Source organism: Mesoplodon mirus (assembly GCF_964341445.2).
Source record: "Mesoplodon mirus genome assembly, chromosome: 16".
NCBI lineage: Eukaryota > Metazoa > Chordata > Mammalia > Artiodactyla > Ziphiidae > Mesoplodon > Mesoplodon mirus.
In genome coordinates this window covers 27,712,557-27,737,477 of record NC_138992.1, presented here as the reverse complement: position 1 = coordinate 27,737,477, position 24,921 = coordinate 27,712,557, and the positions used below count along the sequence as shown (strand labels likewise).

General features: G+C 36.8%; 1 protein-coding gene and 1 long non-coding RNA gene across 7 annotated transcripts in view; one reads left to right on the top strand and one right to left on the bottom strand.

The window, feature by feature from the left end:
• Positions 1-7,185, bottom strand: part of LOC309791705 — a 215,173-nt gene extending 207,988 nt beyond the window's left edge. For all 4 annotated transcript variants that reach the window (XR_014291542.1, XR_014291543.1, XR_014291544.1 and 1 more), the window contains exon 1: positions 7,109-7,185. This is a non-coding gene — a long non-coding RNA (uncharacterized lncRNA). The remainder of the gene's footprint in view (positions 1-7,108) is intronic.
• A 171-nt stretch (positions 7,186-7,356) lies between these two features.
• EMC2 (ER membrane protein complex subunit 2) overlaps positions 7,357-24,921 on the top strand; it is a 57,847-nt gene continuing 40,282 nt past the window's right edge. For all 3 annotated transcript variants that reach the window (XM_082600966.1, XM_082600967.1, XM_082600965.1), the window contains exons 1-5: positions 7,357-7,426; positions 13,745-13,858; positions 14,371-14,435; positions 16,682-16,767; positions 23,945-24,002. In XM_082600966.1, the coding sequence (XP_082457092.1) occupies positions 7,387-7,426; positions 13,745-13,858; positions 14,371-14,435; positions 16,682-16,767; positions 23,945-24,002 (363 nt within the window). In that variant the 5' untranslated portion in view covers positions 7,357-7,386. The remainder of the gene's footprint in view (positions 7,427-13,744; positions 13,859-14,370; positions 14,436-16,681; positions 16,768-23,944; positions 24,003-24,921) is intronic.

The following is a 24,921-nucleotide window of genomic DNA, read 5'->3' as shown; positions in this document are numbered from 1 at the left end:
TCCAGTGTCTTCCTGTTGATGATTGTTCAGCAGTTAGTTGTGATTCTGGTGCTCTCACAAGAGGGAGTGAGCGCACATCCTTCTACTCTGCCATCTTGAATGAATCACTATCAACTGCTGATGCCAATGCTTTTCCTCCCAACACTGGGAAAGCTGACTGATTGCATCACTAAGTCCTCTTGTTACTGAACCAAACTTGGGTCTGCTCAGCCACGTGCAGTAAAGCCAGTCTAATGACAGTGAGTTGTGGTGAAGGTAAGTGCAGTGTTTATTTTAGGGAGCCAAGCGAGGAATTCAGGAGAGCTAGTGAAGCCTGAACTCTGATCAGTTATTTCTGTAGAATGGATCCCAATTTGGGTTTTATTGATGTTTTCTCATGATTAGATTGAGGTTATGTTTAATATTCCATAATCTTGCTATTGTTAGAAAAATTACATCAACTGAAATCACTCCCCCTCTGCCTGTCCCTGCTCCCACCCCACCCACATGACCAATGTTCAAGCCCATTATCAAAAGATGCAAAAGAAATAATAATAGAAACATCATGAGCAGATGAAGGTAAAACATTATAATGCTGAAAGAATTTCTAGTAAGGTGGCAGCAATCTGAACCAAATGGCAGCTTTTGCAGCATACCTATATTATTCCTTACTTCATAGTTTTAAGATAAAAAATTCCAAGTACAATTTAAAAAATTATGGTACATAAAGTTTTCAAAAAGTTGATATTATGCTGTTTCCTCAGGAATGAGGTGGTGCTGGAGGTGGTTGGTGGAATGGATTTAGGGGGTGGGCAGTTTTTTTAGAGACATTCTGCCAGGAAACCAGTCTCTTTCCCAAATAAATCCATGAGGTTGATTAAATAAGCCCTCCTATATGTAAAAAAGCACATGATTTACTATCTGAAGGATAATATGGCCACATTATGCCCAGTGTGGCCATATTATTGGCCTTTAAGCCAACTTTAGCCAAGAGTGGTCAGCATGACCTTACAAAAAAAAGATGACCAGGGCTTCCCTGGTGGCGCAGTAGTTGAGAGTCCATCTGCCGATGCAGGGGACACGGGTTCGTGCCCCGGTCCGGGAGGATCCCACATGCCGTGGAGCGGCTGGGCCTGTGAGCCATGGCCGCTGAGCCTGCGCGCCCGGAGCCTGTGCTCCGCAATGGGAGAGGTCACAACAGTGAGAGGCCCAAGCACCACAAAAAAAAAAAAAAAAAAAAAAAAAAAAAGATGACCTTGTGGCCTGGTGGCAAAGGTAATATACCTCAGAACTACAGGTCTGAGCAAATCAAACCACCAAAGAGAGGAATAGTTGAAGAATGAAAATTACATCTGCAACAGAATAATATGTAATAATAAATGCATAAGTTAACATTCAGTATATTTTTGTGTGAGTTTTATTTATTGTGAATAAATACTCTTAAGAACGCTTTTCAAGTAAAGAATTCAGTTATAGTTCTATTGCAGAAAATGGAGTCTAGATGAGCTCCAGAGACCATCAAGTCACAGTAATAGTACATAGAGACTCCCAGATGTTTGGTACCCAAAAGGGATGTTTACAAAAACACATTTTTGCAAAAGGACTGTTACATTTGCACAGATGTATGTGTGTATCAGAACAGAAAATGCACTTTGGGGAAATTAAATAAATATTGTTTGAAAAAGTGGACTTTTAAGTATGGTTATAAATCTCAAAAAGAAATAGCTCTAATTTATTGCCCATCTAGGAGAAATTCTGGGTGTACTCTTTCTGGATGTACTTTCCTCTTCATTCTTACAACTATGGCACAGGGGAGTAATTATCAGTTTGTGAATTCTACTGTGAAAGGACCTAAGTGATTTCACTGGAAATCTTTCCCAGAGACTTTCCTTTGCTTTTTAAAATAATATAATTGGATGTGAAATGAATGGCTGGCACATTTTAGAACATATATATTGCAAATGATGGCAGACTTGAAAGAACTAGAAGTGCCTAAATGCTATGGTTGTGCCAGTAATGGAGGCATAGGCTCTTGGGTTTTGTGGGAATGTATTAAATTACAGAAACTTTTAAAAATAAAAAGGTTCTTACAAATAACCTTGTAATAAAAAACAATGTTCATAAGCTTCCTAAAACAACTCTATATTAATCTGGCTTTTGGTAAATAAAACTCCAAGGAAAACTTCCTTCCAAATGTGAATGTGTTACAGTAAAAATATATTGACATGGAAGGAATGAAGATGAAATAAGTAATATTTTCCCTTAAACACGAAGGGATTATAGTTATGATTCACTAATTGGAAACAATAACATGATTTAAAAGCTATGATGAATTTTAAATGAGAGTTGTAGTAGACCAAGTTATTTTGATGGATAATTGTCAGAGTAGTAAATTGAGATTATAAACTGTGCTACATAATGTAGGATATTTGAATTCACTATGATTAAGACAGAACAAAGCAGCCAGTAGATTCTAAATAAATGATTTGATGACTATGTTGAATATTGCAAAAATCAATTAACATGGTATTATGCTTTGTCCTGTTAAATAATGTCCATTTTATAAAAGCCATAAGGCTTATTAAATTTAAGAAGTTGCTTTAGTCTTTCATAATATCTGAAGACATTAATTAAGTAAACCATGAGCATAAGAAAGAAGCATTCTAAAGGGCTTTGTGGGCCAATCTGGCTTGATAAATAATCAAAGCTTATCCCATCTCAAAGAAAATTGGGATTACTCAAAGTTATTCATTTTTGACTCTAACTCATTCTGATGTATTATTATTCTAATTTTTCAAACATGATTTTGTAGGACAAAAAATGGAAATCATAAGATAGCTTCACATTTAAAAAAAGCATATAATAGATCACATTCATGTGCCTTTTTCAGTCTGCTGTTGAGATCATTAATGAAATAGTAATTCCCATGGTGTTGGACATGGCATAATCTACTATTTGGCTGCTGGGATAGTTTCCTGATATTTGTCACCAATATTGGGCAGTTGTTCAATCAGATAAAGTGGATTAAATATTTTTAACGTGTATGAATGAAAACTCTCTTTTTCAAAGGAATGAGAAGGTGAGAGGTAAAACTTTGAGAACATTTGTAAAGGTGCATTTACAGAAAGTATGCTTGATGTTTATGTTGCCAAGGTTATGGTTTTATCTATAGAAGGTATTTTTTAATTTACTTTATAATTACATTATAAAATGTTAAAGAAGAATACAGAAGTTTTGTCACTGACATGCCAGTTTTTTCCTGAGTGTGTCTGAGGAAAGCAAGTTTTACTGGACATCTGAAATGTTATAAAATATGAACAGTCACTGTCCTCGCTTCAGAGAGTACTATTGGTGACAAACATTTTTCCTGTAAATATTTCATCTTTCACCTATGAACTAAACATCTCATCTCCACCCTATGAATTTCCCATCTTTTTTACCTACTAGTAGTAAGAACTTGAGCAAATAATTTCATTTCAGGGCCTCATATTAGGAAATGAGTACAATGTTCATTAATGTTTTTCAAAATATGGGTCATTACTCCATTTGTGGGTCACAACTAATATTTTTATAAAATAAAATGGAATTGACTCAATTTGAATAGATAATATAGAGAAGACACAGTAAAAGCCTTGTTTGCAAATTTTGTTTCAGTTTTAAATATCTGTATGCACAGTGTGATATGAAGTGTATTCCTTAATATAAGATGTAGGCAAAAAAGTTTGACAAATACTGTTCTAAAGAATCATAAGTTCCTTCTAAGTCTAAAATGAAATTATATTCTAGTTTCCAGCTCAAAAACTGTGATATTGACCTCTTTTAACCTTATTTCATATGGTTTATTGCCTGACAGACAACAGTAGCCAGTTATTGGGTTGGCCAAAAAGTGCCTTCGATTTTTAAGTAAAAATAAAAAACACATTTTTCATTTTCACCAAGACTTTTATTGAACAAAGTATTCACCCTTTTGTTCCACTGCCATTTTTCAGGCAACTTCATAATTTCATCTTCCCAATATTTTTTATCTTTTTGAGCAAAGAACAGTTCCAGGTGCCTTTTATGGTCTTCCAGGGAATTGAAATTTTTTCCATTAAGAGAATTTTGTAAAGATCAAAATAAATGGAAATCTGAAGGTACTATGTCTGGTGAATATGGCAGATGAATGAGAACTTCCCAGCCAAGCTAAGTTTTTGCCTGGTGATCAAAGAAACATGCAGTCTTGTGTTATCCTGATGGAAGGTTATGCGTTTTCTGTTGACTAATTCCGAATGATTTTTTCTAGTGCTGATTTCAGTTGGTCTAACTGGGAGCAGTACTTTCTGGAATTAATCATTTGGTTTTCTGGAAGGAGCTCACAATAGAGGACTCCCTTCCAATCCCACCATATACACAACATCACCTTCGTTGGATGAAGACCGGCCTTTGGTGTGGTTGGTGGTGGTTCATTTTGCTTGCTTCACAATCTCTTCTGTTCCACACTCTTGTACAGTACCCACTTTTCATCGCCTGTCACAATTTGTCTTAAAATGGAACGTTTTCATTATGTTTAAGTAGAGAATCACATGCGGAAATATGGTCAAGAAGCTTTTTTTCGCTTAACTTACGTGGAACCCAACCATCAAAGCGATGAACACAACTAGGTGGGTGCAAATGATTTTCAACGCTTGATTTGGATATTTTAAGTATGTTGGCTATCTCCGCTGTGGTATAACACTGATTATTATCAATTAATGTCTCAGTTTGATTGCTATCAACTTCAACGGGTCTACCTGCCCGTGGAACATCATCCAGTGAGAAATCTCCAGCATGAAACTTCGCAAACCACTTTTGACATGTTCAATCACTCACAGTACCTTCTCTGTACACTGCACAAATCTTTTTTTTGAGTTTCAGTTGCGTTTTTGCCTTTTTGAAATAATATGCCGAAAATGTTGCTTTTTCCCTTCCATCTTCAATGTTATAATGGCTACAAAAAATTCACCTATTTTGATAAGTCTTTTTTAAAATGCACGCTGATGTGACAGCTGTCATGTGCAATTTAATAAAATTCTTTCAATGAAGTTAAAGACAACTAAGTGCTACTAGAGCCATCTTATGGAAAAAACCGAGCGAACCTTTTGGCCAACCCAATACAAGGGTTAAAGTGAGTGAAAAATATTTACTCCCTCAATTAGTTGTACTCGTTATACCCATTGTAAGTCATTAAAAGACAACTTCTTGGGCTTTCACACACTCTGGGTAAATGCCAGACCTAAGGCAGATAGGAGTTTGCCATGTTTGAGAAATAGAAATAGGTGAGAATGGTAGGTATCTAGTGAAAAGAGACAGAATAGTAGGAGATGAAGTAAATCATGGTAAAGTGTTTAGAGTATATTTTTACTGCCAGGGGAGCCATTTGAAAGCTGTAAGCAGAGGACTTCTGTGGCCTTTTTTTTTTAAGACCAGTAGGATCGCTGTATAGAAAATAGATTTTTACACAGCAAGAATGAAACTAAGAAGGTTAAAAGACTATGACAGTCATTCAGGTGAGAGATGGTTGTGGCTTCTATTAAGGTAGTAGCAGTGGAGATGAAAAAAAATAGATGGATTTGGGGAAAGTTTTGGAAGCATACAATACAGAATTTGCTAATAGACTGGATATAGGGGGCTTGGCAAAGAAGGGAATCAATGATAGTTCCTAGAATTTTAGTTGTGATGGGGAAGAGCAAGTTGGGGGGCATGGTGGCAGGAATCCGGACTTCTGTTTGGGAGATGTTAACTTTGAGATACATTTTAGGCATCTAAATGAACATGTCAAGAAAGTAGAACTGCGTTTCATGGGAGAAGTAAGGACTGCTGGATTTTATGTATTTGGGCATCATCAACATATAAACAGTATTTATAGTCACAGGACTGCTACTTCCATAAGAGTGTCATGCAGTGTCTCTTTTAGTCTTGATAACAATTCAAGGGAGTTATTTTCTTTTTATATCGATATGATTAGCTTCTTTCTATATCTGATCAACTCCTATGCTCAGAGATACATAGGCTAACTGTCAAGCAGCTACTAAATGGTGGAGCCTGGATTCAGATCTGTCTGACAGAGTTCTTGTTCTTTCCATTACACCAGGTTGTTTTACTGAAGTATTAGAATATGTGAATTTCTGTGTGGAGGATTTTTAATTTTTTTGAATGAAGGTTTTTTTTTTTTTTAAAGGTCTGTCTAGTCTAGAGAGAATGAACTTCATTCAGAATCGAATCCAAGTTTATAAATTCAGTAGTCTTTTCTATCCTTATGCAACTTCCCTTGGGCAGGTGCCACTGATAGTTCCTTTTTTTTTTTTTTTTCCTTTTTAACTCTACTCCTTTGGCATGTGGGATATGACTCTCTGTTTTCCTTTTTCCTCATATGTTGATTTTCTTTTCTTCACTGACCCTTAAGTATACGTGTTATGCAGGAATTTTTAGCCTTCTTTCTTCACTTTACATATTCCCCCTTTACCTTTTTATGTTCTCATTGCTTCAAATACTAAATATTCCCTTATGACCCTCAAATTTTTTGCTTCCGCTCCAGACATTTTTTCCCTAGCTCTATCCAACCAGGTCCAAAGGTTTCTGAAAGCAATTAGCTTGGAGGCTCCCCCGTGTGAATAAAGAGGAGCGAAGTGTAGGGGCTGTGATAATTCATCTACTTATAATCATTTACATATCGGCTGCTTTTATGGAGTTTAAAAAATAGAGTGGCAAGCAGACAGTGATCCACGGGGAGCGTTAACTAAGGGTTTGGATTGGCACGAAGCCATTCATGTGAACATAAAGAAGTCCTCGGCCACAGGAACATAACTTGCAGAGCAGAATTCTGCTTAGTTCCTCAAAGAGATTTAACCAGAAATTTTTGAAGTGTATCAGTTCAGCCGAACATTAAAAAGGAAATCGAAGGCGAATCCCATCACGGAAGGAGGAAAGTTGGGGACAGATAACGGGTTCGCGCAGAACGTTGCATTGCAGCAGGTCATGAAGAGAACAAGGCACCGATTAGGGAGTGGGAAGAGAATGAATACACCTATGTAGAAAAAAGTGAAAAGCCGGGAGTGGCACACATTAAAGACCCAGAATTTGTTAAGAATCCACGGTAAAATAGACATCTCACCCCAAACCGGCTTCGGCGACTCAGGCTCCAGCGGCTCCGGTTCCAGCGGCTCCGCCCCCGCGTCCTCACAGACCTTACGCGAGGCGCACCGCCCACCTCGTCCCGCCCCCTTTCCCGACTGCCCCTCGGCAGAGCCGCGTGCACGTGTGCGGCGGATCCCGCCCCCTCCGCGCTCTTGGCCAATGAGAAATGGTGTCGTAATTCGCCGCCGCCTGGTCTCGGGTCGTGTGACTACATCTCCCCGCCCTCTCGCCCGGTCGCCTTCAGGTTCTGAGAAGATGGCGAAGGTCTCAGAGCTTTACGATGTCACATGGGAAGGTAACTGCTGCTGGGGCGGGCGCGGAAGGACCAGAAGCCGAGGGAAGCCGTACGGGAGTACCTGCTGCCCTCGGAGAGCTGGATTTTCCGGTCTCTCTTCGGCATTGGACCGGCAGAGCTGTGGTGGTGGCTGAGGTGGAGGTTGAGGCTGACCCCTTCCTTGGCCCGGCCACCGACTGGGCTCTGCGGTGTTCCCCACTTCTTGCGCCAGTAGGCTGACCGACCGTCCTACCTCCGCGCCAGTCCAACGGCCCAGGGTAGCTTCCATTGTAAGGCGGCCGGGACCTGGGGCTAGGGTTGTCATACGTTTCCTGTGGCTGCTGGGCGGCGCGGAGGAGGCGGGATAGTTGCCTGCAGAAGCGTCTTTGCAGCCGAGAAATACACGGCCTGTACAGGCCTTTGAAGTGCTCTGTAAGGGTTACAATTCTGTGTAGTAAAGGTGTGTGGAAAACCCGTGAACATACCTGATTCTTTTACATGCCAGTTTGCATTTCATTCTCTCTTCAAAACTGGGTTTCTGATTTCTCCCCTTGTTAATTATTCCCTGTCCCACTCCCCCTCAAAACACATTTACACACACAACTTCCTTCTTATTCCCTACCGGTAATTCCTTTTCTGAAGGGGAAGTATCTCTGGTTTAATCTGAGGTGGAGTTTGTCTTTAAATTTGGAAGCAGCCAAACTTTGGACGGGTTCTGTAAGAGATTTTCCTTTCTTAAAAACTTTCGTGGGGCTTCCCCGGTGGCGCAGTGGTTGAGAGTCCGCCTGCCGATGCAGGGGACGCAGGTTCGTGCCCCGGTCCGGGAAGATCCCACATGCCGCGGAGCGGCTGGGCCCGTGAGCCATGGCCGCTGAGCCTGCACGTCCGGAGCCTGTGCTCCGCAGCGGGAGAGGCCACAACAGCGAGAGGCCCGCAAAAAAAAAAAAAAAACTTTCGTGGGAGGCATGCATGCTTAAGAGAAGAGCCTTGAGTTTCTCTAAGGCATGAAATTTGTGTAATCGAAATTTATATTCCCAGCATTTCACAGTAGACTTAAATAGCTTATTTATTCGGATATTTAAACAATGGTCTGATAACACGTGCACTGAAAACTATATTGATTGTTCAGTGGTGAGTAAATCTTTCCAGTATTACAAAGTTGAAAACAATAATGGGAAAAGGTAAAATTCTTTTATACTGGAAGTGAGTTCAGTGATTTATTATTGTTTTTGTGGCTTCTAGCACACTGAACCGCAGTGTTTCTATCTGTACTGGGGAATCCATTATATTAAAAGTGTTAAGTTCTCAGTGCTTGGAGACAGCAAATTAAGTAACACAGTCCCTACCTTCAGGGAGTTCATAGTCAAATGGAGAAAGACAGACTTGTAAAATGGTTTTAAAAGGCTTGTGTCAGGGTATATTCCTTCAGTAGATACGTGGCTGTTATTTTTAATGCTTTTAAGAAATGTTTCAAATATTTCATGGTTTTTCAAAGGTGCTATTTTGAAGGTATGTTCAATATAAGTTTCTTAGATGATAGTGTTGTGTAGAATGGTAGGGAATGAGTAGCTGTGTAACTACAAGCAGACAAGGTAATTTAAGTAACTTAGACCTTACCCTGTGGAAAGATGAGTGACATAATTAGATTTAGACTAATCAATAATAACTACTTCACAAGTTTGTTGAGGAACAAAAGGGAAAACATTTGTTGAAGTGCTTTTAAACTATTAAATACATATAAAAAGATGATCTGGCTCCTGCCTGTGTCTCCAGCTTTATCTTAAGCTACTCTTCCCCTTGCTCTGTGAGCTGGCCACGCTGGCTTTTGTTGAAAGCTCCTCTAGATGCTCCTCTAGTCTTAAGACTGGATACAAGCTATTCCTTCTGATAGGAGTGTTCTTCCCTCCTGGTTCTATTCTACTCTTATACTCTGCTCTACCGACTATACTTTTATCATTTCTCAAAATTCCCCTCAAAGGTCACATACTACAGAGAGCCTTCCTTGACCACCCTACCCCCGCCCATTCTCCATCCCGCCACTAAAATATAAAAGAGAAAAGACAACAAAAACAAGCAACAAAACTTACCCCTGGTCCTTTAACTATGTGTCCTCATAGTATTGAAGTACTTACCCAATTGTGTTAAGTTTAAAAATTTTGTCTCTCCTCAAATGAAGAGGGACCAGGCCTATCTTGTTCTAGTGCATGACATGTTGGAGGAACTCAGTAATCTGTTGACTAAATGAGTTGTTAGTAGGATTAAAAAGTTAAAAAATCATCACAAAAAATACTATAAGTAATTTTCTTAGAGTTGGAGTGATTTTTTTAGTATCTTAGACTTAGGCAACTCACTTAGCAAATAGAATATAGTTTGCTCATTTTAATGTAATCAATAAGTAGAATTAAAATTCTATTTTAGGAGACTTTTAGGAAAAGAGTATTGTAGATTTTTCTTTCAGAGACTTTTGGTAACAAGAGGGTAATGGGAGGACCCTCGGGGTAGTTTTTTTGTTTAGATTTTTGGGGGGCGGGAGTGTCAGTTGACCTGTGTCCTTTAAGAATTCCATTGAATAGCATCATGAATTAAAGTACTGGAAATGGTTAGTTCAAAGAGTAGTGTGATTCTTGTGATAGGAAAACTTATCACATATTTATAAAAGACGTATATACTAAGTTTAACACTCTGTTAGTCTCTATTGGGCTCTGTAAAAAAGTAGGTATATGGTTTATTTATCAGCCAGTTGAAAGTTATTGATGTTTATTATATAGAGGAGTTTGGAGGTGGGAAGGAGTTGAAGGAGGGTATAGTCAAGTTTGTTGAGAATAGGGTATTTGGGCAGAATATGGATAGGATGCCTCGCACAGTGCCTGGCCTATAATAGGCATTAAATGAATATTTGTTGAAAAAATATTTATTAAAAATGTTTGAGGGGATTTTAGTTGTATATGCTCACTCTCTTTACTTCTCTTTTTATTCAGTCATTTAAACAACCACAATTTGGTTTCCATGCTCTATTAGTCCAGTAAGATTTCTAGGGAGATCTAATGCCGGGTCTAATGTATCTGTTTTGTACATCTATACTACGTTTGTCATTGCAGGTCATTCCCTCTATGAAAAATTCTTTCGTTGGTTTCTTAATAGCAGTAAGGCTCTCTTTTTACTTTTCAGAACTTTGCTGTGTTCTCTACATCCATTTGCTCCTTAATTTTTTTATTATTAAAAAAAATTTTTTTTTGCGGTACTGGTCCATGGCCTGGAGGTTGGAGACCCTTGCCTTACCAAATGAGATACTTTTGTTCCTCTACCATCGTTTATGCTCTTTGTTGTAGAATTCATCTAACGAACTCCATTTGATCCTTAGGGCTTAATTCACATATCACAGATGTCTTCTTTAACCCTTTCTCCCTGCCAGGTGAAATTAATCTTTCCCTCACCTTGTTTTCTTAGTGCTCTGAACATAACCACTATCTTACCTTTTATCACATTATTTTGCTGTTGTTTACAGTTTTTCTGTTAACTTGTCAATTTCTTAGGCACACTGGATGATTCTTTTTCATCATTACGTTTATAGCATGTTATAGAAAGTATGTATTAATATATTTTTGAATGACTAATTAGAAGTCATGGGGGACATGACAGTGGGTGAAAGGGAATGATTTTCCTGTAATATACTTTGATTATGAATAAGTAGGAGGAGACTGATGGAAAATTGAGTACTGTTGGTAAATGAGAAATTTGACAAAAAAGGAGATGGGACCAGTTTTTCTCTTTTAGTCTCTAGTTTATAGGAAGGAATTCTACAGTTTCTTAAAGGGCATTCTAAAGCAAGTTAAGAAATAATCTAATAGATTAAAAGATAATTCTTAAACTCAAACAGCATATTTTATTAATTCACCTGGGCTAGCATTTCTTAATTTGGGTGTCAGGGTATAGGCAAGGGGTGCAGTTTTGTGGAACAAATCTGTAAAACACTAAATAAATTTATATTCCCGAGGCTCTTCCTATTTTAAAATAGTCTGCCAGGTTGACAGAGAATGTCAACTTCAGACAGTGTAACTATGGTATAGGGGATGTGGTTTGAATGAGTTCTGAGAACCCAAGTTGTGGACCTTGTGGATATATGTTATATGCATGTTATCTTGTGGATGTATGTTATATTGTGATATAATAAGGTATAATGTATATTTGGTCTTCATCCCCAATTTCTGGCACAGAGCTCCTAAACCCTTGTAATTTCCTTAGTGATAGGGTTGATAGGAACATTTTCTGTTATAATATTTGGTCTTAGTCGTGGGTTCCACATATAACATCTTCTAAGATTTATAGTGATACATGTCTTTTTATATGCCACTGAATAACTGGTGGCTGGATAGCTTCAGGATGGGGGCTGGTCACTGGTAAGACCAAGACTTGAGTGAAGGGTTGGAACTTTCAACCCTACCCCTCAACCTGCTGGGAGGGGAGAGGATCTGGAGATTGACTTAATAACCAGTGTCTAAGGATCTAATTAATCATGCCTACAGACTGAAACCTTCATAAAAGCCCCTAAACTTCAGGGTTTGTAGAACTTCTAGGTTGGTGGATACATCAAGATGCTGGGATGGTGACTCACTCAGAGAGGGTACTCCTATGCCCCCGAAAACCCCCTCCCACCCCCAACTGTTTGCTCTGTGTATCTCTTCCATTTGGTTGTTTCCTTTATAAAAAACCAGTAATAGTAAGTGAAGCACTTTCCTGAGTTCTTTCAGCTACTCTAGCAAGTATCAAACTGGATGAGGGAGTTGTAGAAAGGAACCCCTGATTTTGTAACGAGTTGCTCAGACGTATGGGTATCCCTGACTTGTGTTGGTTTCTGAAGTGGGGGCAGTCTTGTGAGACTGAGCCCTTCACCTGTGGGGTATGAATAACCTACTTTTTTTTTTTTTTTTTTTTTGCGGTACGCGGGCCTCTCACCGTTGTGGCCTCTCCCGTTGCGGAGCACAGGCTCCGGATGCGCAGGCTCAGCAGCCATGGCTCACGGGCCCAGCGGCCCCGAGGCATGTGGGATCCTCCCGGACCGGGGCAGGAACCCGTGTCCCCTGCATCGGCAGGCGGACTCTCAACCACTGCACCACCAGGGAAGCCCTAACCTACTTTTTTGTTTGCCTGCTCAATTCCTCTTCAACCTTTAAGATTCAGTTCAAGTTACTTCCTGTGCAGAGTGAGAGTCAAGGTGATTTCTAGGTTTCAGTAGAAGGAATTAACTATGTTAATTTGTAATGATTTTCTAAGACTGTTTTTGTAAATTCACTTGGGGTCTATTTTCATCTCAGTTAATTCTACCTTAGCCATATAAAAAAGGGATCTTTTTTCTGGTTTAGGTACTCCCCCACCCCACTTATTATTTCTGCTCTTGTCAAAATGCTGTTCTTTGAAACTCCAGAGTTTCCTATTGTATTAAAATGCAAAGTTATTCTCTCAACTTTTGTTGTTTGCTAGTGCCTTTGACCTTACTTTACATTATTCATTTTTTTCTTTATACATAATCAAAAGATTTGCTTTGTCCTAATTTTTTCCTCTGTTTATTTCCCTGTGTAATTGTGTATCTGTATATGTTATATGGACTGTTGTACTAATGTTGTCATTAAGAGAATTTTGTGATGAATGTTTCTTCAGTGCTGATAGCCTAATATGATACCCTGATTATGAAAATTTTATATTCTTGAGTCAATGGGTAAACTTCAGGAGCACCTTGAATATTTGAGATTTCAATGTATAATTTTATTTGTTTTTCCGAGAAAATAATCCTTAGCTTTTATCAAATTCTGAACATTGTAACCCAAAAAAGCTATGATCCATAGTTGCTTAAAGGGATAGAGGATCTTTGTAGCAGACCCATGCCATACACTACTTTTAAAGATAGTTGTAATATCAGTTGTAATGCATTTTCAGTCTTCTAAAGCAGGGGTCCCCAACCCCCTGTCCTCGGCCTGTTAGGAACCAGGCCACACAGCAGGAGGCGAATGGTGGGTGAGCGAGCAAAGCTTCATCTGCTGCTCCCCATCACTCACATTACCGCCTGAACCATTGCTCGCATTACTGCCTGAAACATCCCTCTCCCCTGTCCGTGGAAAAGTTGTCTTCCACGAAACCGCTCCCTGATGCCAAAGAGGTTGGGGAGCGCTGTTCTAAAGGATCTGTTGCTCTTGCTAAATTGATTTTCTGCTTTATGAAATTTGAGATACCATAGACTTTTACATTAGTGTGAGTGTATTTTCTTAAAAAGTTGATTTCATCTTGTCAAGTGTTTGACATTAATCAAATATATATATATATGTAATCGCAAGCTTTTTTTTTCAGAAATGCGAGATAAAATGAGAAAATGGAGAGAAGAAAACTCACGAAACAGTGAGCAAATTGTGGAAGTTGGAGAGGAATTAATTAATGAATATGCTTCTAAGCTTGGAGATGATAGTAAGTTTTTAAATTTATTGTGTTCATGATCAACACATGTTTCATTTACAGTTCTTAGTTTAAAAAATATATATATTATTATTTTTTCTGCTGTTCATATCAGTCTCTCTATGATTTGTTACTTTTTTAAAAACTTCTTAGGAAGTCTTAATGATGACTTTATTTTGAGAAGGACTTATAATTGTTGGTAGTAGTGAAGCTATCAAATAGGCATTTTTGTTTTAAAGCTCACAAGGCTGTAGTCCTGGTCAGATCAAAATGTATTTCATAATGATCTTTTGAAACAGTAAAAGTATTAAATAATTAGAGATTTTTTTTACCTTATATTAAAATATTTTGCATTGCTGAAAACATAAGGATGCTTTCTTTCCTTAATTCCAGATGTAATACAATAAATCAATTTTCAGTTATGAGTAATGTTCTTTAAAATATCAGAAACAGGAAGAATTCATTATCTAATTTCTGTTCTGAGATTTTTATATTAAATTCAGTTTTTTCCTCTGTGTACCTAGTTTGGATCATATATGAACAGGTGATGATTGCGGCCCTTGACTATGGTCGGGATGACTTGTCATTGGTAGGTATTTAAACTTGTTATATTTTATTTTATATTTAATTTGCTTCATAAATTATGTGTAAGCAGTTAGTATACGGCTGTATTGAATGCTTTCTGTAGCTGGTTTTCAGTGCTACTCTTGAGTAGCTGGGACGAGCTAGGTACTTTGGGACACAGTATGTTTTTATATCTTTGTAACAATCCTTAGAAGTAGATGTTTAGTATCCCAGTTTCACTGAAGAGGTTAAATTAGTTGGTGAAGGTTATCCACTTAATAGGTGAATTATGCCATATTATAGAGTTAAAAATAAGAAGCATATAGTTTAAAACATTTATTTTTGGGGTTGTTAAGTGACTTATGTAATATATAATGTTAAGTACTGTTTACAATGTTTTAAATATATATGTTAAATTAGTAGAAAATCCTAACATGTACAGAACATGACTTAAAATATTAATATTAGATATTTAAGTGGGGCCTGACATATTATGGAAGTAATTTTTAATTTTAATTTAATTTTAAAATAAAAGAATGATAGCTATATTTTTTTTTTTTTTTTTTTTTTTTTTTTTTTTTTGCGGTATGTGGGCCTCTCACTGTTGCGGCCTCTCCCATTGCGGAGCACAGGCTCCGGACGCACAGGCCCAGCGGCCACGGCTCACGGGCCCAGCCGCTCCGCGGCATGTGGGATCCTCCCAGACCGGGGCACGAACCCGTTTCCCCTGCATCGGCAGGCGGACTCTCAACCACTGCGCCACCAGGGAAGCCCCTGATAGCTATATTTTTAAACACTCATGTGCTAGGTGCTATGCTAAATGCTTTACGTCATGGTTTATTTAATCTTTATAATTATTTCTTAATTTGGTTTGTGTTTGGTACTATCACTATATTCATTATATAAATCAGGAAGCAGTGGTTTCTGTTCTTTTGTTCTGTAATCCTGAGCTCTTAAGTGCTCCTTCACACTGCTTCCTCATTTAAGCCCAAAAGAAATACAAAAAAAAAACAGAAAGTAGAAATACCTGAGAACATATGCATGTCTAATTAGCTTTGTCCTTTTCAAGGTAATTAAGTTATGTTGACTAAACACATAATTCCAATGGAGCTACCAGTGATAAAAAATATTCCACGAAACCGTTGTATTACATTTAGAACCTATGAGACATAGTCTTTTGAATACCAACAAAGGTGGCAGCTTATATCTTGAGGGAAATTTTGAAATTGTTTTTTATATAGCAAAATGCCATTTGGTAAAGTAGGAGATTAAGTGAATAGATAATAACTTCTTTTGTAACACAGTATTTTTTTTTAATGGTTCAGAAGTTCAGCACAGTTAGCTTGATTGAACAAGTACTATGAGTTTTGCATGATGTCAGAGAAATAAATGACCATCATCTTCAGTTTTGACTAACTTGAATATTTTTCTTATTAAAGAATTTATAGCCTCAGACTTTGAAGCTATATTTCCAGATCATATTAAAATTTATTTTGTTATTGGTTAATAGTTTCTTCATTAATTAAAGGCATTTTTAATCACTTATGCTTGGGGGAACTAGAGTGGACCATTTTTATCATGCTTAATATTTCTAGCACTTCCAAGACTCTTATAATCCCTTATAGGTTGCTGAGAACATAGTAGGTGCTCAATAAATATTTGATTATTTGTGTAGTTGAGTTGATGGGTGAATTATGGATATCTGCCAAAAGGAGATTGGTACTCCATTGATACAGTGTCTGTATTTTATGACCCCAAATCACGACATGTGTACTGACAAGGTGATTGATTAGAATATGACTTCAACAGGGCAAAATTAAACAAAGTGTTAACAGTATTTGCTAGGGACTTGAGGTTACTACCAAAAAACTTAATTTTTATCAAGAGAATGTTTGTGCAATAGTTAGGAAGAAAAGGCCAGGAAGCAGTTGTAGTTATTTAAGTGGTGCCTGACACATAATGGAAGCAATTTTTAAGTGATATGGTAGTAGTATTTGAAGAGTTATTAGTGGATCTCATATTCTGCTCATTTTCTTAGTTAAGAGCTTGATCAGTTTCTGAGAACTGATTGTTGTCCTCACTGTAAGTTCAGAGTTCTTCTTTCACCCCATTATTCATTACTGATTAATTTCACTTATGTCATTAGATTTCAGTAATGAAATTATTTAAGAAGAAACATTGACGACTATATAAGCCGTTCCTTGTAACCCATTTAGTATATGTAATGTAATTACTACTCTTCAAGTCTTTTTTACCCATATATTTTTTTAGTTTTGTCTTCAAGAGTTGAGAAGACAGTTCCCTGGCAGTCACAGAGTCAAGCGACTAACTGGCATGAGATTTGAAGCCATGGAGAGGTAACTGAATCTTGTAAATAGTGTGATCCTGTTTTAAAATGGCAAACATGGGGTCTTACATTTAGGTCCTTCTCTACCCGTGGCAACATCATTAATTGTGCAAGGTCTTTAGCTACTGAGCTTCAGAATAGTGTCAGAGTGCTTCTCAGCCTAAATCCTGCCAAGTTACTCTCCTTAAATAGGATTTGACATAAGAGTGTAATCCATTTACCATCTTTGGCCTAGTGGAATTCGGATTATGCTTTGGAGTAAGAACAGGCTTCCTATCCTGTTTCTAAGGATTTATTAGCTATTGACCTGGCAAATTATTTAAGATTTGCAGCCTTACTCTTCTGTAAAACAAGAATATTACCAACTTGTCAGGGTTGTTTTGGGAATTAATAATGATATATGTGTAGTGCCCTCACAGGCACTCAAGGTGTAGAAGCTATTATTATCATTATTTTTTTTGCGGTATGCGGGCCTCTCACTGTTGTGGCCTCTCCCGTTGTGGAGCACAGGCTCCGGACGCGCAGGCTCAGCGGCCATGGCTCACGGGCCCAGCCGCTGCGTGGCATGTGGGATCTTCCCAGACCAGGGCACGAACCTGTGTCCCCTGCATCGGCAGGTGGACTCTCAACCACTGTGCCACCAGGGAAGCCCTATTATTATTTTTCTAATTGAGATATAATTGATATATAACATTGTATTAGTTTTAGGTGTATAACATAATTATTTGTTAAATGTGTACATTGTGAAATGATTACTGCAATAAGTTTAGTTAAGTCCATCATCATAGTTATAAATTTCTTTTTTCTTATGATAAGAATGTTTAAGGTTTACTCTGTTAGCAACTTTAAAATGTACAACACAATATTGTTAACTATAGTAAACCATGCTGTATTATATCCCCAGGACTTAATTTATCTTATAACTGGGTGTTTGTACCTGTTGACCACCTTCACCCACTTCTCCCACTCCCCATCCCCTCATCTGGCAATCACTAATCTGTGAGCTCAGGTTCTCTTTGATTCCACATGTAAGTGAGATCATACAGTATTTATCTTTCTCTGTCTGACTTATTACACTTAGCATAATGCCCTTAAGGTCCATCCAGGTTGTCATAAATGGCAGAATTTCTTTCCTTTTTTATGGCTCAGTAATATTACATTGTATATACAATTGACCCTTGAGTAACATGGGTTTGAATTGTGTGGGTCCACTTAGTACGTGGATTGTTTTCAATAGTAAATACTACAGTGCTACACAGTCTGTAGTTGGTTGAATCTGTGGATGTAGAACCTTGGATATGGAAGGGCTGATTTTAAGTTATATATGGATTTTCCTTTTTTTAATTTTAATTTTAATTTTTGGCTGTGCTGGGTCTTCCTCATGGCACGCAGGCTCTTCATTGTGGCACATGGGCTTCTCTAGTTGCAGCATGTGGGCTTCTCTAGTTGCAGCATGCAGGCTTCTCTAGTTGCAGCACGCGGGCTTCTCTAGTTGTGGTGCACGGGCTCAGTAGTTGTGATGCGTGGGCTCTCTAGTTATGGCGTGTGGGCTCTAGAGCATGTGGGCTCAGTAGTTGCGGCGCGTGGGCCTAGTTGCCCTGTGGCATGTGGGATCTTAGTTCCCCAACTAGGAGTTGAACCTTCGTCCCCTGCATTGGAGGGCGGATTCTTAACCACTGGACCACTAGGGAAGTCCCCTATGTATGGATTTTTCCACTGTGCCGTAGGTTTGGTGCTTCTGACCCCCACGTTGTTCAAGGGTCAGCTGTACTTACACCAAACTGTTTTAGCCATTTATCTGTCGATGGACACTTAGGTTGTTTCCATGTCTTGGCTATTATAAATAATGCTGCAATGAACATGGGGGTTCAAATAGCTTTTCAAGTTAGTGATTTTATTTCCTTTGGTTAAATACCCAGAAGTAGAATTGACTAGATCAAATGGTAGTTCTGTGTTTAATTTTTTGAGGAACTTTTATACTGTTTTCCATAGTGACTGTGCCAATTTACATTCCCATTGACAGTGCACAAGGGTTCCCTTTTCTCCACATCCTTCCAACACTTGGTATGTTTCGTCTGCTTGATAATAGCCATTCTAATAAGTATGAGGTGATATCACATTGTGGTTTTGATTTTCATTTCCCTGATGATTAGTGATCTTGAACACCTTTTCATGGACTTGTTGGCTATTTGTGTGTCTTCTTTAGAAAAATATATGTTCCGTTGCTCTGACCCCTTTTACTTGGATTGTTTTTTTGCTATTGAATTATATAAGTTCTTACAATATTTTGGTTATTAGCCCCTTATCAGGTATGATTTGCAAATATTTTCTCTAATTCCATAAGTTGCTTTTTCATTCTGTTGATGTTTTTCTTTGCTGTGCAGAAGCTTTTTAGTTTGATGTAGTCCCACTTGTTTATTTTTGCTTTGGTTGACTTTGCTTTTTGTGTTGAATCCAAAAAGTCATCACCAAGATTGATGTCAAGGAGCTTACCACCTACTTTTTCTTCTAGGGGTTTTATGGTTTCAGGTCTTATGTTCAGGTCTTTAATCCATTTGAGTTGTTTTTCTGTATGGTGTAAAGATAGAGGTCCAGTTTCATTCAGACTGTCTAGTTTTCCCAACACTGTTTATTGAAGAGACTGTTTCTCCTACGTGGTATATTCTTAGCTCCTTTGTCTTAAATTAATTGACCATATATGTGTGGGTTTATGTCTGGGCTGTCTGTTCTGTCCCATTGATCTATGGGTCTGTTTTTATGCCAGTACCATACTGTTTTGATTACTATAGTTTTGTAATATAGTCTGAAATCAGGGAGCCTGATCCCTCCAGCTTTGTTTTTCTTGCTTAAGATTGCTTTGGCTACTCAAGATCTTCTGTGATTCCATACAGATTTTAGGATTATTGTATTTCTGTGGGAAATGGCATTGGAATTTTAAGAATTGCACTGTATCTGTAGATTGCTTTGGGTACTATGGACATTTGACCAATCTTAATTTTTCCAGTCCTTGAGCATGAGATAATCATCTCATTTATTTGTGTCTTCAGTTTCTTTCATTAGTATCTTACAGTTTGTAGTATATAGGGCTTTCAGCTCTTTGATTAAATTTATTTCTAGGAATTTTATTCTTTTTGATGCAGTTATAAATGGGGTTGTTTTCTTAATTTCTCTTTCTGATAGATTCTTATTAGTGTATTGAAACACAACAGATTTTTGTATATTAATTTTGTATCTGCAACTTTACTGAATTTATTAGTTGTAACAGTTTTTGATGGAGTCCTTTGCACCAGTAAGCTGTGATTGTATTCACCTGTCTCACAGTTTTGGATGCAGTGGTTTGCCCTGTAACTTTAATTGTCTGATGGATCTAAGAAGAGTTGTTGGGTCAGCTTTTTTCTTGCAAGGATGGGAGTGATGACTTCCAAGGTCTTTATGTGCCAGACCAGGAACCAGAAATCTTGAGTATCTTTTCATGCAATAATTGGCCTTTTATATATGTTTTTTGGAGAAATGTTTGTTCACATTGTCTGTTTTTAAATTGGGTTACTTTATTTATTTACATCTTTTTATTATTTAGTTGTAAGAGTTCCATATAGTCTAGATACAAGTTTTTTATCATATATATGATTTGCAAAAATTTTCTTACATTATGTGGGTTGTCTTTCACTTGCTTAATGGTGTCTTTGATTACAAAGGATTTTGATTTTTTTATGAAGTTCAGTTCATTTTTTCTTTTGTTTCTTGTCATTGTGGTGTTATTTCTAGAAACCATTGCCTAATTCAAGGTCACAATGATTACACCTCTTTTCTTCTAATAGTTTTATAGTTTCAGTTTTTGCATTTAGGTCATTGACACTTTTTGAGTTAATATAGTATGAAGAAGGTGTCCAACTTTATTCTTTCTTTTGTGGATATCCTGTTGTTCCATTACCATTTGTTGAAAAGACTGCTTTCCCCATTTAATTGTCTTGGGCAATTAAATCAGTTGAATGTAAATGCGATGTTTTATTTCTGGGCTTTCAGTTCTGTTCCATCGATATATATGTTTATTATATACCACACTGTATCGATCCCAGTATTGATATTGTAGCTTTGTAGTAAGTTCTAAAATTGGGAAGTGTGAGTCCTTCAACTTTGTTTTTTTTTTTTTTTTTTAAGATTATTTTGTCTGAGTCTCTTAAATTTTTATATTCATTTTGGAGTCAGATTGTTGTTTCTTACCTTTTTAACTTGGTGTTTTAGGTGAGACAGGGTTAACTTGTACCTCAGTTGTAGTAGCTTTTTTCACATAGGATCTATTGATATAGTTTTTCTTAACCCTTTTATTTCTTGGCTTTTGGCTTATGTGTTTATGTATATGTATATTTTAATATCTTTGGATCTTCTCAGTTAGCAAAGGGCATGGATAAATAAAAATAAATAAAATTGTATTATTACAGGTTAGCTGAAAATAATTTTGAATCAGAGGACAGAATGGAAGAAATCTGCAAAGGATTGCTCCTGAATCAGTATTCTACTCTAATACCACTTTTTGTTTTACTTCAAGGAGTATGAGTTCCTAGCCCGTACTTAAAATAAGTGAATAGCAAAGCACATCCCAGAGTCCAAGATGAATGATTTTTCAAATTATCTTTTTAACACATTTTAATAGTTATCATTTCTCTAGCCTCTTTCCAGCCATACAAAAAATTGATATGGTAGCAATAATTTATTTTTAAGTATTAACTCAGGTTTCTAAGAAACCTAGTGAACTTTAATTTCTTTAAGCTTTTATTCTTTAATTGAAACTCATATCATCATTTTACCTAGTAGGGTTTTACTGTTTTTTTCTGAAAGAGTGGCTGTTATATGTTTTTGTTACATAGGACCTTTAACCATTGATTCTCATACATGATTGTGTGAATTAGAATTATCTGTGGCATTTAAAAAATATGTAGTTGCCTAGTCCTCACTACTGAGATCAGTCTGTTAGGGGTGTAATGCAGGAGAATAGACAGGTAGATTTGAGAACATTGCTGACTAAAGGTAAATATTTATGGACCTTCAGTGTATTAATCAGGACTCTCTAGAGAAACAGAACCAGTGGGATATATATATATTTATGTGTGTATGTGTGTGTGTGTGTATATATATACACATATACATATATATATATATATATATATATATATATATAATGGAGATTTATTATGAGGCAGTTATGGAGGCTCAGAAGTCCCAGGATCTGCTCTCTGTGACCTGGAGACCCAGGAAAGCTGGTGCTGTAATTCATTCTGAGACCAGGTATGAAGGCCTGAGGACCAGGGGAGCCAGTGGTGTAAATCTCAGTTTGAAGTCTGAAGGCAAGAGAAAGTGAAATGAGATGTCCCAGCTCCAGCAGTGTGAGGCAGTAAAAAGAGGCAAATTCTTCCTTCTGCCTTTGTTCTATTCAGGCCCTTGAGGGATTGGATGGTGTCCACCCATATTGGGGAAGGTAATCTGTTTTACTGAGTCCATGGATTCAAATGCTAATCTCATCTGAAACACCCTGAGACATACCCGGAAATAATATTTGATCTCGGCACCCTGTGGTTGACACATAAAATTAATCATCACACCCAGTTTTTACATAAATTACTTTTTTTATTATAATATAACTTAAATATGTTCAAATATAAAACCAGTATTAGTGCCTTACATGTATATTTTCATATAACTGTGAAAACAATGTATGGTTTCTAATAAAATACCAAAAAAACTAGAAAGTACTGAAATTCAAATTATTATTCTATTAATGAAGTGAATGAATAGTTTCCTCTGTCATTTGCAGTATATTTCCTAGAAGTTATATAGTTGGGAAAAGATCCCCAAGTGATTCTCATGTACTATGTCTTGTGAGAACCCGTGCTCTATGGCATTAATTTTGCCCTTGTTTATATACTTCATTTTATAATTATTTAATGATATTATTTTCTCTTTCTCCATATAGTTGCAGGTTCTTATGAGGCTAGCATACCTACTATATAATCATGTGTTTGATGTCCAAACTAATTTTCTTTTTTTGAGCTATTGCTAACTCTGATTAACTTAGTGTGCAGTGATGTTATCTGGCCTTTGCATGGTATGGACATATTTACAGATTAAGTCTGCTTTTATTTTTCTCAGTAGTGTGCTACAGTAGTTAAATATTCTTACCTACTGGCATGACCACACCACAGATACAGGCTTGGTCACTACAGTTGTGGGCCGGTGTTTGATTAAAAGATGTGTCACCATGATGATATAGAATATTCATGTGTTGAATAACATTAAGAGAAAAACTTAAAATTAAAAAATTATCATAGGGAACTTAAGAATAGATCACAAGAGTATATCTGCCATCCCTAGTTTTGTAAATACTGCTGTAAAAGTGTTTAAACATCGTTTTTTGCTTTCTCTAAAGATCTATATCCGGAAGTGGAGAAATTGATTGGAAGGGAGTTGGGGTTGTGGATATGGTTAGGAGGGAATTTCAGAATCACTTGACTATTTCCTTGTATCCCAAATAAGATCACAGTATATAGGAGTATATTGTTAGGTAAAGTTTTTTATGTGATTTCTGATGTATCCCTCCCTTTGATTCACTATCATATAATGTTAATTTTGGCTTCTTAGTTATATGCTGCTATATTTGATTATTTTTTCATTTGATAAACTTGTTAACTATTTCCCATATGAGACTAACCCAGCAAAGTGTATTATGTGTGCATACTTAATAGGTACTTAATGAATTGAACTTCACCAGCTCAACTAAGAAAAGCTGTCATAAATATTTATTAAAGGAGAACTAATACTTAGATCATTTCCTTGTGAATATATTTGTTAAAATTAAACTTTCTTTCATGGTTTATTAGCTGTAATTCTATGTATAACTAGGACCACAAAGGTGTCTCTTTGAGCTGCTAGTTTTTACCTTTCTATTTAGGCCAAATTGAATCAGTATGTTTTTGAAGTAAGTTTTTCTATAAATACTTTATACATTTTTTTTTTTTTTTTTTGCTTAGAAAATGACATTGTAGCAAACTTGCTGTCATGTGAAGATCAGAAGAGGCTTAGTAGCAATTGTAAATGCATATAAAATCCTGCCAGTTTAATCATTTTCTGTATTTACTATTTGTCACTAAATTTTAAGGTAATGATTCTTGATATTTGTTTTTCTTTTTAAATAGATATGATGATGCTATACAGCTATATGATCGAATTTTACAAGAAGATCCAACTAACACTGTAAGTTAGCTGGTTGTGCTGAAGATCAGTTTGTTTTAAGAAGTGAAATTAATTTATTTTGGAAATAATGAAAAAAATACGTGGAACCATATTCTGTTTTGTTATTTTAAATATTTCATCATGGGCCATTTAAAAAAATAGGTTTAAAACTCTTCAGTAAAATTTGATTTACAATATCTCTTATTAGAAAGAAGCTAGTTGAAATTTAGAAAGAATGAATTTTATGTGCTTGCAAAAAAAAACACCTAGCAGAGCTTATTGTTTTTGTAATATTTTGAAGTTTATGGAATACTAACTTCTCTGGTTTGGGTAGTTATATTTTAGTTGTCTTCATGAAAAATGAAAGATGTTACCTCAGTAATCAGTATATGGAATTGATGAATGAAGGGTTTTTTTTTTTCAGTTTTGCTTTCATCCTTATACCTGAATAGGGAGATATATATATATATATATATGTTTTCCTTAAGATAACATCTTTAATTTATTCTGATTTTTTTTTTTTTTTTTTTTTTTTTTTTTTTGGCGGTACGCGGGCCTCTCACTGTTGTGGCCTCTCCCGTTGCGGAGCACAGGCTCCGGACGCGCAGGCTCAAGGACCATGGCTCAGGGGCCTAGCTGCTCCGCGGCACGTGGGATCTTCCCAGACCGGGGCACGAACCCGTGTCCCCTGCATCAGCAGGTGGACTCTCAACCACTGAGCCACCAGGGAAGCCCAATTTATTCTGATTTTGAACAAATATTTATCTCAGTTTATTGGGCAGAAGATTTGTTTCAAATATACTTATGTAGTTTATCTGTTTTAAAAACACCCTGGTGAAAAAAATTTTTTTAATATTGAGAACATTTTAGTTTACTATATTGGCATAATGGCTTCCCTCAGACTTAACCTTTTACTAAATGAAAAGTCAGAGACGTTAGA